The sequence below is a fragment of the Aphis gossypii genome, unplaced genomic scaffold (genome assembly GCF_020184175.1).
Source record: "Aphis gossypii isolate Hap1 unplaced genomic scaffold, ASM2018417v2 Contig00215, whole genome shotgun sequence".
In the NCBI taxonomy this organism is placed as follows: domain Eukaryota; kingdom Metazoa; phylum Arthropoda; class Insecta; order Hemiptera; family Aphididae; genus Aphis; species Aphis gossypii.
This window is the reverse complement of record NW_026083030.1, coordinates 115,750-128,883: the sequence shown is the minus strand read 5'-3', so window position 1 is coordinate 128,883 and position 13,134 is coordinate 115,750. Positions and strand designations below refer to the sequence as shown.

General features: G+C 35.2%; 3 protein-coding genes across 3 annotated transcripts; all 3 read left to right on the top strand.

Annotated features, from left to right (window-relative positions):
• Positions 1-3,080: 3,080 nt before the first annotated feature.
• Positions 3,081-3,893, top strand: LOC126553355 (integumentary mucin C.1-like). Its single transcript, XM_050208536.1, has one exon. The coding sequence runs from the start codon at positions 3,081-3,083 to the stop codon at positions 3,891-3,893; it is 813 nt and encodes a 270-aa protein (XP_050064493.1).
• A 1,420-nt stretch (positions 3,894-5,313) lies between these two features.
• LOC126553361 (uncharacterized) lies at positions 5,314-8,693 on the top strand. Its single transcript, XM_050208541.1, has 7 exons — positions 5,314-5,478; positions 5,785-5,952; positions 6,730-6,870; positions 6,944-7,072; positions 7,132-7,373; positions 7,468-7,626; positions 8,579-8,693. The coding sequence occupies exons 2-6, from the start codon at positions 5,889-5,891 to the stop codon at positions 7,603-7,605; spliced, it is 714 nt and encodes a 237-aa protein (XP_050064498.1). The 5' UTR covers positions 5,314-5,478; positions 5,785-5,888; the 3' UTR covers positions 7,606-7,626; positions 8,579-8,693.
• On the top strand, positions 8,305-11,960 carry LOC126553354 (uncharacterized). The gene is made up of 5 exons (XM_050208535.1): positions 8,305-8,311; positions 9,826-9,909; positions 10,909-11,181; positions 11,259-11,534; positions 11,614-11,960. Exons 1-5 carry the CDS (start codon positions 8,305-8,307, stop codon positions 11,958-11,960), a joined length of 987 nt encoding a protein of 328 aa, XP_050064492.1.
• The last annotated feature ends 1,174 nt before the right edge of the window (positions 11,961-13,134 follow it).

Sequence of the window (13,134 nt, the reverse complement as noted above, 5' to 3'; positions counted from 1 at the left end):
CCCGCGGTCGAACTCGAATTTAGGTCAGGCTTCGTAACAGCTCTACTCGACTCACAGGCACAGAAATCATACGTAAGCCCGAACATTGCACACACACATGGCACACCCCACCACGGACAACCCACACGCGTACGAATGGTGGACGGACACACCACAGTAACAAGTGGTACCGCCACATTCGAAGCTAGATTAGGCGACTTAACGGTCACTTTCAACGCAGCAATAATGGACACATTATACTGCGACGTGCTCCTAGGACACGACTTCCTCGTAGACAACGAAGTCACCTGGGACTACACGACGAGCACCATACATTTAGGTACCCATAGGAGGACATCGGCGTGCTGGAAAGGCCGGACAACCACCCCCCGCCCGACCGCAGATATCGATAAATTAACAATACACGGTGACCCACACACACGTGCGAAAATAACCGAAGTAGTTCGCGGCTATCCGGACGTTTTCAGCGGTAGGTAGGTCGCACCAGATTAATCGAACACGACATCCTCCTTAAGAACCAAACACCAATAGCGCTAAAACCATATCCCTATCCACACGCGAAACAGGTAGAAATAGACACCATGGTACGGGATATGGAGCAACAGGGACTCGTGGAGCAAAGCACCTCCCCGTGGGTGGCACCCGTCGTCTTAGCGAAAAAGAAAGACGGAACGCACCGACTGTGCATCGACTATAGACGGCTCAATGACGTCACTGAGTCCGACGCGTACCCGATGCCCGACCTCAATACGTTAATACGGCAAATGCGAGGCGCAAAAATTTTTAGCATTTTGGACCTTAAGTCGGGATACTGGCAAGTACCTCTTAACCCAAACGCGCGAAAATACACGGCATTCCGGACACGTCGGGGTCTATACCAGTTCCGAGTCCTCCCTTTCGGCCTCAAAAACAGCCCCATGACCTTTGTACGACTTATGAACGAAGTTCTGAGGGGACATCTGGACGAGTTCGTCAGCGTCTACCTAGACGACATAGTGGTGTTTTCAAACACCACGGACGAACACCAGTGTCACCTAGACAAAGTTCTAGAGCGTCTACAGCGATACGGGCTAACTTGCAACACCGAAAAATGCACTTTCGGATCGACCGAAATCGCATTTCTCGGACACCTAGTGAACACCGACGGGATAGACAAACAACCGGAGAAGCTAGAGTGCATCATGCAATTTCCCCCACCCACGAAAATACGGGACCTACGGAGGTTCTTTTTCAGACGGCGGCGTCTGCAACTGGTACAGCCAATTTGTAGACAACTACGCGGACACCATAGCACCCCTAACGAATAGGCTCAAACAAGGGATTAAATGGGCGTGGACCGAAATCGAACAGGCAGCTTTTATGAAAATAAAACACGCGTTGTACGATTCGCCGAAACTATCGACACCCGATTACGGAAAACCGTTCTGCCTACAAACCGATGCTAGCGAAATAGGAGCAGGTGCCGTACTTTTCCAACGGGGTGACAGACCGGAGGAAAGACGGATAATCGCCTACGCTAGCAAAAAGTTTAGCGACACGCAGACTAGGTACGCCGCGGTAGAAACAATTTGTTTGCCACCGCGGACCCGGGAGACACCACCGGCGGGACCACCATCACACACGCGACGCTCGCAGCCTGGCAGGCCGACGACCCCGACACGCGTGATTTAGCGGAGAACGAGACGCCGGACGTCACGACGCGCGATACCGGACGCACCGTGAATAAAAACAACAAATATGTTGTCACCGACGGTCTCCTACGAATAAATATGCGCGGACACACGCCCATAGTCGTCCCGAGCACCAAAACACAGAACGTGATATGGACATACCACGATCACGTCTTCGCAAACCACCCAGGCTGGAAGGACACGTATAGGGCAATAAAACAACGGTTTTACTGGAAAGGTCAAAAAAACGACGTACGACTATACGTCAAGGCGTGTCACATTTGCGCGTGCACCAAACCACTAAACAGACGCGCAGACGACCTAATGACCGCCAGAACACCCCGCCACCCCTGGGAGGTAATTAGCATACCACCCCCACGAGCAGGGGAAAACTATTTTTACTGGTCGCCACGGATATGTTTAGTAGATGGACCGAGGCATACCCACTCGGAACAGCCACTACAAAGACGATAACCGAGACACTCGAAAGAGAATTCTTTTCCCGGTTCGGATACCCCCGTGTGTGCCTAAGCGACAACGGGCCCCAATTTGTAGCGAACGATATGCGCAGCGCGATCGAACGGTGGGGAGCCGAAGGCTGGACAACCCCGATATACCATCCTAGGGCCAACCCCGTCGAACGGCGCAACCAGGACATAAAAAAGGGTTGCGCGCACTACTCGCCGGCGGCAACCACAACACGTGGGAAGCCAAAATGCCCCCCCATATTATTTTCGATAAGGAACCGACGTAACGACCAGACAGGATTTCCCCCCTCGGTACTCGTCTTCGGCAGAGAGATGAAGCGGCCGGGCGAATGGGCACTGACTCGGACAACGGACGGCCCGATCGAATAAATCAATGTGGGTCGGGAAAGCCGCGAGAGACACGTACTGGAAATACCACCTGTGACAGGTGACCAGACGTGCACGGCCTATAAAACAGGTGACACGGTGTACTACAAAGCGCACCACCTATCGAAAGCGCACGCGAAGTTCCACGCCGGCTTTGCACCCAAGTGGTGGGGACCGGTAACATTACAAACGCGCGTCGGCAAAGGCGTGTTCCTTACAGATCAACAGCCACCACGCAAACTTCACGTATCATGCTTAAAACGCGCAACACCCACAGAGCAACCCTCACCCGACACCACCGCTAACAAATAGTAATATATCAGATATTGGTATACACTTTGATATATATATATATATAAATATGCTTATTCTATTATTACCGTATTAATCATGTATTCTTGTATCCACCACAAACAGTCGGACAGTCAATCGCGTCATAGACTGAAGACAAACCCCCCTCCAACAGGCCGCGGACCTGTTGGCACGTAGCCAACAACTGCTACGCACGGCGAGCGCCGAAAACCCCCCCGCGACAACGGCAGCACGGGTGCGCCGGATGCCCCTGGAGCAGTTGCGCCGGGACCCGGTGCTGTGGGCCGCCTACAACCGCGGGTGGGACGACCGCACGGCGGTATTCCGCAGTGTGATGGACGTACCACCAGTGGAAACGCACCGGTCCCGGAGCCCGAGACGGCACGCACCACCAGCGGGTATGCCGCGACCGCCCGCGATTCCCCCGTCTGCGCACCTCTTTCTCCCACCCCCCCTACCCTTGATGGCCACGCCCGTCCCACGGCCGCCGTTACTTTTAACAGCACCAACAGCAATGACAACGGCGACGACACCGACGACAACAGCGGTGACAGCGGTGGCAACGACGACGACAGTAGCGACACCACCGCCAGCGAGGAACTACCGCCTACGCCGAAACGCGACCAGGATGGCTGAATTCCGGTCGGCGAAGAGGAGGACCGCCGGGGACGGGCCATCACAGCAGTTTCGACTGAAAAAGGCGACACCAACAACCACCCCTACGTCATCAACCACCACCCCTACGTCATCAACCACCACCCCTACGCCATCAACCACCAACCACCATCCCAACGGCACCAGGTCCACAGCCCACGGAGGAAGCGATCTCACCAGTCGCCGAGGCCAGGTAAGCATACCTACCGGAACCGTCGGAGCCCCGGAACAGCCAACACCCGCCCCCACCACACCGGATGATATGGAAATATCGCCGGAGGAGGAGGCGGAGCTGTTGGCAGACGGTGACGTCGCCGATCCCGAGGACGTGGACATGGAGGCCGTCTACGACATAGCCATCCTAGGATACCTCGACGAATCCGCACCACCACAACCGGAGTAGACACCCGGGACCACGTCCGCCATAACCGGCTGGAACACGTGGTACTAACCCGGAATAGTGCCTACACCGGACACCCACCATCCCACCCATCACCCGATCGCTGTCGGCTGGAAACCCGCCGTCCCAGGCGGTTTGGGGGGGGAGTATGACGCGGCCCCGCGTAATAGCCATTTGAATTCAAACGGCATTTACGCGGAATGCCGCTAATTACTTTTCTTACCAACCGCCAGATGACGGCGGACGACACCGACGTGCGATAACCGCACGCGGACCAACCGAGCCGCCGACACCGCGAACCGGACCGAGACGAGCCAGTCTTGAGACCCGCGCTTACCAGCACACAGCTAGTCGACTGTATCCCCCTTTTCTTTTTTTCATCACAAATTTCTTTTCTTACAGGTTTTTTTTTGTTATTCGCCTGAGCTTGCTCTTACTGTTTTTTTTCAAATAAATATCTCCCACTTACCAACAACCCGCGGTTTTAGTGTTTTTTATTTATTTTCCCTTCCTCAACACTCAACTCTTACACTCGTGACGCCGTGCCCACACCAGGACCCGCGTCATAGTAATATTAAATATTCAAACTAGATGATTTATGTTATATATATAATATATATAGTTATTATATAGGTAATTATAATATATTATAATTTCTGTTTTGGTGTTAATTAAGTTAAGTTTAAGTTAGTTTTTTAAATATAGTTCTATTACAATAATGTGGTCGGTGGTGGTATTTGAAAAGGACAATTCGGTCGAGGCAGTTCCATCATGTTGGTATATAAATGGTAGATATGCTTTTGGCCAAAAAATTCGAAGCACTGTAAAAAAATATTAGAGAGAAAATCTATACCAAACACCATTGAATATGACCTATTTACAGCTCTCCGATTATCTCTAAATATAGGTAAGTAAGTTTATTTACTAGCTGTATTACTTCTATATTCACTCTTGAATTTAGTTTTGGCTCATAAAAATAGAATATTATTTAGTTTTTCAAGAGTTTGATTGATTACAGAGTTTACACTACTTAATTATAATCTGTATAAATTCATTCTAAAACTTAAAGTAGGTAATTGCTAGGGTAATTACTAATTTTATTGTTTGATATATTTGCTCTTATCATTATAAAGTAACACATTTTATTTACTTCCATCTTATTTCAGATAGTTTATTTTATTAGTAATTTATAGTATTTATAATATAACATATTATATAATAGTATGGAGTATACCTACTGATATAATAGCAGTACACACCAATTCATTTTCTTGTATTCATAATGTATATAATAGTATTATTATAATTACTTAAATAACATTTTACATTATTACAGTGTACTTATATTGGTGGAAATATAACTCATCGGTATCAATAATTATATTTTTATTTATTATTTTTAGATAGTTTAACTGCAGCAAGACAAAAAGGTTCTAAAGCTCAAATATCCTCAGACCTTTCGTCAGCTGATGATGATATTCAAACCAGAAAGGAGCGTAAAAGAAAATAGTCACCAAGTTTGTCACCTGACCTACCAAAAAAAAACCATCACACACCATCACAAGTCCACCATTATGGGATTCATCTGGTAAATTAATAAATCTATGTATACAGTAGAAATCATTTATAATGACATTGTATTGATGACATACCTATCTGGTTTTATATATAACTTAAAAAAGTAAAGGTCTTGGCAAACCCCCTATATGTGTGTTGTATATGCTAAATATTATTGGTTGTTATGACTATCAGTTATTCAGTAGTTATTATGATGTTCTATAAATATAATTATTAACTGTATAATACAGTACATAATAATAAATCTCTACTGTATTATTTTATATAGATATATATTATTATATAGTGTGATAATATTATTATTCTTAATTTTTAGATTCTAATGGTGAAATAGTATATAGTCAGCTTATTATAGATGAAAATAAAGGCCAAACAAAAAGTAACTCAGCTAATATTACTACACCAATAACTAAAAAACCAATGATAAAACGAAATTTGTTTGATTACTTCTCTGAACCCAACACAAAAAAGAAGATCGCATTAAGTAAATATATTTTTACCTTTTACACACGGTGATTCTTTTATATCATAATAAACCACTCATTATTTCAAAAAGTATTTATGTTTTTGAAAATATTCTTTTATATAGTTTCAATGACATTAATACTTTTTGAAATAATGATAGTGGTTCATGATAAACAAATCACCTTGTATAATATTAATACATAAGTATTTTTTTAAAATGCAACTAAATACATTTTCCATACCATTATTGTGTGGTTTTAAATTTGATTTTTTTGTTTTACTATTTATTAAAAGTTAATAAATATAGACCTATGTCTAATAATAATACGTATAGCAATATCTTAAGAAACATTAGTATAACACCAAAGGACCAATATTATAATATTGTATAACGTGTTGAACAAAAGTCGGTGCTTTGAATTGTTGATATAAATACTAATGATTTTGATATAAATAAATGTATCAACAATACATCTGTATTTTATTTTAATGTAGTGTTTTAGTTCTATTATATATTGACATATTTTAGAAGTATTTTAATTAGTTTAATTATTATTTGTGATGGAAAGTATAAATAATGTGTATATATAACAAAATACTATACAGAATGTAATTTGTACAACAATTGACAATTCTTGAAAATCTCCAAAACTAAATATTTTATCTATTATAATTATGCAGTTATAAAAGCACGCATATTAGATTAAATTATACATATGCTTAATATTTTAATGTTTATATTTTATATTAAAAATCAAATTTATACTATGTTTTTTTTTAAATATAACTAATATAGATAGTGATGATGACTCTGCAGATATTACTGATATTGATTATACAAACAAAAACACGTTTGAGAATCAACTACATGATTATGGCCCAAGCTGTATTTCATCACATTCTGAACCATCACGAAAGTTGGCTTTTTTTTCTCAAAGTAATACATATTATTTTTATATATTATAATATGGGGTACAATTATTTGTATAATAAACTTTGGGTCATTTAAGGTAATGAAAGTAAAGTAGAGAACAAATCAGCATCAAGTTATAAAAATAGTACTAATTATATTAGTGCAACTTCATCAACATCAAACATAAATAATAATACAATTGAACGTGATGATTCTAACTGCTACAGTGAGTATTTCAAAATATTAGAAATGGCTATATGTTTAATTATTTAAATTTGATTTAAGATTATGCTAAACAATCATTAAGAATATGTACCAATCTCAAGTATGATATTAAACGTCTTCATGATGGTCAAGACTATCTGAAAATGATGGTAGATAAAATATTTAGTCAACTAAATAATCAAACTAATTCAAGTAGTGACAGTCATTCCTTACATCATTATGATGTACCACATATAACAAATGAGAATGATTTAAATGATTGGGAAGATACTATAAAAGACTCGTCATATTTGTCAACAATTGCAAGAAATAAAATTAATTGAAACATTGTATAAATGTATTTATATTATTTAATATGTATTTAGTATATATAAAATTAATGTTGTTTTTTTTTAGGCTCAACAACTTTCACTTATGGGTGGCCATAGTGTTTCAGAAACCGTAAGAAAGTTAATGCAAAGATTGTTTTCTGATACATTTTTAGTTGACTACTCCTTCATTGGTTTTAAAGGAAAAAAACCTTTTCTAATCTAAGGAGCTGCGATCTTATTAAGTGTAAGTTATAGAGAATTTGATAATATTATTTATAGACTTTATTGTTTGATATTGATATGATGTCATCATCCAGGGGCGTACTCAGAAATTTTCAATGGGGGGGGGGGGGTTGAACATTTTGTATATATATTTGTATATTATGTATAAGCAACAACGCAAAAAAGTGCATCGGTTAGTGAGGTCATGGGGGGGTTCAAACCCCATGAACCCTCCTCCCCCCCTTGAGTACGCCACTGTCATCATCAACATAATTTAAATTAATAATAATAAGAGGATTTATCTGAATAAATAAATTAGCAATTATATACTGACATTAGATTAAAATAGTATAATTTTTACATGCATAATATTTGTGTACAACCTCACTAGTTATATATAGTGCCATGTTTTTTTTTAACCACCATTTTCTTCAAAAACCAATTTATCAAAGAAGTAAATGTGTTAATGTTATTAAAACAAATTCAAAATTGAGTTATGCTTATTATTTATTTATTATTATTTCAATTCTTTGATGTAGAAATTGATACATAAATATTTTTATTTTTTTTGTATATTATATATAATACTAATCTATAGTTTATTAAAATATTATTACTTCACTATTTTATTTTCAATATATTCTGAAAAATATACTTATTAAATTTAACTTCCAGTGACACTATAGGGGCCGTTCTTCCAATGTCCGGTAAAGTTTCAGTTAACGCTAATCAACTGATAACCAATTTTATTACCGGACATTGCATAAGAACCAGCCTAACTTTATAAATTATAAATGAATTCACACATTTCTACTAACCAATATAAATAATATATTTGCATAAAAAAAATATTATTACAGAATTAAATATAATGCATTTTTATTCATTAATGAACTTATTATCTTTAAGTTAATATTATGTATTGTAATCTTAGTTTAGGGTATTATATTATAATTATTTTATATATATTTCAGTGGCAGTGAGAAAAGTTCCCTTATTTCAGAATGCTTCCGACAATGAAATCGAGAAGCCTTTGAAATCATTTATGGCACAAGCATCTGCTAGATTAAAATTAAAATCAATAAAAACAAAAGTTATTCCAACTACCTACTCTCATAATACAGCCGCAGAAGAAAATCTATAATTAAAAAGTAGTTACTGTTAATTTTTAATATTTACAATTAAAATGTTTACTGATATTATAAACAGATATAAAAATTATATAATTTATAAGTTTGTACATAATACAAAGTATAATACTTTACAAAGTACTGAAAAAGATAAGGTTCAATTATTTATAACTTTTATTTGAATTTTTTTTTTTTTAATATTTGTACTGGCATAATTTTTATTTTATTGTCATCATTATACATTACATTTTTTTATTCATGTATTTTATACAATATATTATATAACTACAAAACTTCCCCACAGGTAATAAAAAAAGCTTGTATAACTTTTAGTTTGTTTTTTTATAAACACACAATTTAATATTGAAATAATAAAGACATTATTATTATTTATTTTGCTTTTGATACAAGACGTCTTATATAGTTTGTAACACAATTTACAACCTAATTTTTTTTAAATGTGACTATATTATTCAGGTATTTATTGTTTTTCTTATTTAAATGGGTACTATATGCGTATGTATATAATAATTAAATAATTTTAATTGAGATTATATTTTATTTATAGTATATACTACCTAATATAGTATTTCATGTAAACTATATTATAAATATTACATTATATATTATACCATATCAGCAATAATTTGTGTTAATGCTCAATGTTATTATTATCTTTTACAATATTATCTAAATATACAAGAAAATATTTTAAAATTATCTTGAGTTAAACATTTTGAAAATATATAATTGTGATGTGCTTAAGATATATTACATTGAATATTTCAAAAATATTTACTACAATATTTTGAAAATAAATGGGTCAAACGTTTTGAAAACATTGGTACTTCTGCCAAAATATATTTTGAAAATATTTTTGGAATATCTTAAAATTTTCCTCAAATGTTCTAAACATATTTTGAGTATATAAATATGCAATTGTATATATTTTGAAGATGTCTTAAAAATATTAATTTGCTGTGTGGGACACTTGTAGGAGAAGATTTTAATAATTTAAGCCAAAGTAAAAAAAAAATATATGGCAAAAACTTAAATAATTCTAGTATTAAGACAATTTATATTTTACGTAGGTGAAGATGATGTATTGAGTATTGAAAAATCAACATTCAAAATAATTGATGATGAATCTAAAGAATCAGTTAATGTTTTTGAAGGTATGTATATCGTACATAGGTAATAGTATATTGTCAAGAATATTAAAACATAGTCTATTTAATTGAGTGTTTTTTTTCTAATATATATTTGTTATTTGTATAATGCAGATACCTAGTAGATTGTAGATACTTTGTGTAGGTATTTTTATTTTATTAAACATACTATTGACGTGTTGACTACTATATTATGTTTTCCAAATTTTTGTTTAATTATAGATTAGTACCTACTAATTGGTATTTTGTATTTTGTATTGTAATATGTATTTTATTTGTGTTTCATGTTATATGTGATATAAAAATATATTAGATTTGCATAAATATTATAAACTACTAATATAAATATTATATTTTAAATTTTAATTAATTTAATATTTATTATTTTATTTAAGTAATATTAACGCTAAATTTTTCTTATAAATATTTTGTGAATGAAAATAATTAATTATTTGTTGAGTGTTTTAGGTATTTGTATTTAGTATATTTTATTTAAATGGGTTCGTATTTTTTTTTCAATAATTTTCATAGAAATATTTATTAAAATCTGTTTCATTTTCCCTATAATAGAAAGCACAGTAATAGACACGGCTTTATTAAAATACCCGGAAGACCCTTCTAATACTCTACCAACATAAAGACTTGAAATTAAACAAAGAGTTTTAAAAGGACCATTTCAACCCCATCTCAAATTATTTTCAAGAACTAAAATTGGTAATTATTACAGAAGTTTTCAAGAAAAATGGTATGACAGTTTTAAATGGTTAGAATATAGTATTGACTTGGACAGAGTATTTTGTTTCTCATGTCGGTTATTTATGCATTCTAATTTAAATGCTGGTCATCAAGATCCAACTTTTTCCAAAACCGGATTTAATAACTGGCATATAGCAACTTCACGCTTCATAAAAAACCAAAATTCTAAGTCACATATGATAAGTGTATCATCTATGGCAACTTTTTTAAATTCTAATTCAATTGATATTGTATTAAATAAATCAAAAGAAGTAGAACTTTCAAAACGGGAAGCACAGCGAATGATTAATAGAAGTATAATGCACCGCCAAATAGATATTGCACTGTGTCTAGCAAAGAATGGGAAATCATTACGTGGCCATAATGAAAATACAGACAGTGTTTCAAAGGGACTATTTTTGGAAATGGTTGATTTGTTAAAAAAGTATGATTCATTGTTGAGTGAACATTTAGAAAATGGACCTAAATATGCAAGTTATATCAGTAATCGTATACAAAATGTTATGAAACGAAACATTTCAAGTAAAGTAAATAATACAGTGGTTTCCATTATAGCTGATGAAATCAGTGATTGTAGCCATTTTGAACAACTATCTTAGTATGTGTACGTTACTTTAATAAAAAAGAAAACCGTCCAGTAGAACTCTTTGTTGGTGTCAAAAGATTATTGTCAGTTAATGCACAGTCAGTATATGACTCACTAACCGAAGCAATAGATGAAATTGGGATTGATTGGAAAAATGTGATTGCTGTATGCTTTGATGGGGCAGCTACCATGGCTGGTAGTTGTAATGGAGTACAAGCTAAAATCATAGAAAATAAACACCAGCATATATTATGTCCATCGTTATGGCCATTGCCTCAATCTAATCTTGGTAAGTTCTTTGGGAAGAAAAAATAATGTAATTTTTGATTTTTTTGGTGTTCTACAAATTATTCATATTTTTATTGAAGCTAGTCCAGTGCGTCTTGCTATTTTAGAACGCATTTCAAAAGAAATTAACTTAAAACTTAAAAGTCTTAAAACACTATCTACTACCAGATGGGCTTGTAGATCGGAAGCCATCGAAGCTGTAAAAAACAATTATTCAGCATTACTACTTTGTTTAAAGGAAATTTCAAATAAAACAAATTTATCTGAAGTTAGAGCCAAAGCTAAAGGTCTCATTTTTCAAATGAAAACTTTTGATTTTATTTTTGCTATGCATACAATAAGCCCAGTTTTAATTATGATCCAAAAAGTGAGTGCCAGTTTACAATCACCAAACTTAGATTTGTTATCTGCAGTATCTCTAGTGTAGTCTCTTAGAGAACACCTCAGTAAACTGAGATCTGATGAATAACTTTATTGTTATTTACAATGAAATTGTTAGTGTTTGTCAAAGAAATCTTATTTCTATACCTGAAGTTAAAAATAGAAAAATTTCCGGGAAAATTGATGAAAATTCTACACACTATACTGTTGATAGTAAAATTGAAGAAATGAGATATTTTACTTTTTTATCCAATATTAGATGAAATGATTCGAGGAATTGATGAACGTTTTTCCCAAGAAACATTGAATTGTATCTATGGGGAAAATGTTAAAACTTCAAACAGATGATGCAGACATTAAAATATTGTTAGATGCATTTAATTTAAAAAATATTCATACAGAAATTAAACTACTTATAAATATACCAGATATAGAATCTATTTGGGATTCATCCAACATAAACATTTCAAAATGGTTAGATTGGTTAGTAGATAATGGACGTTCAGAAATTTTATCAAATTTTTATAAATCCTTAAAATTGTTTGTTACCATTCCCGTTACAAGTTGCTCTTGTGAAGAGCATTTTCTAAATTGACTATTGTTAAGTCAAAATTAAGGTCAGTGATGACCCAAAAGCGCCTGGATACATTAATGTTGATATTCATAGAACAACATATTTCTATTGAAATTAACATAGAGGATGTGATTGAAGAATTTAAATCCTTATACCAGGAAAGAGAAGGCTTGAATTATAACAATTATGTATAATGTAAATTTTCATTTAAATAAACATGTTGGTAAAAAAAAAAAAATTTATTAAAAACCTATTTTTTTTTTCTAATATATAGCAGTAATCATAAGTTTATAATACAATGTCATGCAAATTAATTTTAGGGGCATTTATATCTGGGGGGGGGGCACATTTTATCAGCTGCATACCCTGCGAATAAAGTCTGCGCACGCCTATGCTATGGACGTATTCGGTAGCTGGCCGGCTAGCCGTGTAGATAAGAGAATCGCGGACATGAGTGAAAAATTTAACGAAGAACTTGATTTGAATGTTAATTTAATCAAGCTAAATGATGCGAAAATCGAAAAATATTTTTTGGAAAATAATATTAAAATTTCTGCCGCTATAGAATCTATAGGGATTATAAATAAAAATATCGCAGATTTGAAAGCCGCCTTATCACTCGCAAACGCTGATATAATTACCATAA

Bases quoted from the DNA above. Each gene is read 5' to 3' on its own strand.
- LOC126553355 (XM_050208536.1), top strand. From the start codon at position 3,081: ATGCCCCTGGAGCAGTTGCGCCGGGACCCGGTGCTGTGGGCCGCCTAC.
- LOC126553361 (XM_050208541.1), top strand. From the start codon at position 5,889: ATGATAAAACGAAATTTGTTTGATTACTTCTCTGAACCCAACACAAAA. The intron at 7,073-7,131 runs GTGAGTATTTCA...ATTTGATTTAAG, and splicing joins TGATGATTCTAACTGCTACA to ATTATGCTAAACAATCATTA. The intron at 7,374-7,467 runs GCAAGAAATAAA...GTTTTTTTTTAG, and splicing joins CGTCATATTTGTCAACAATT to GCTCAACAACTTTCACTTAT.
- LOC126553354 (XM_050208535.1), top strand. The intron at 9,910-10,908 runs GTATGTATATCG...ATAAATCAAAAG, and splicing joins ATCAGTTAATGTTTTTGAAG to AAGTAGAACTTTCAAAACGG. The intron at 11,535-11,613 runs GTAAGTTCTTTG...TTTTTATTGAAG, and splicing joins ATTGCCTCAATCTAATCTTG to CTAGTCCAGTGCGTCTTGCT.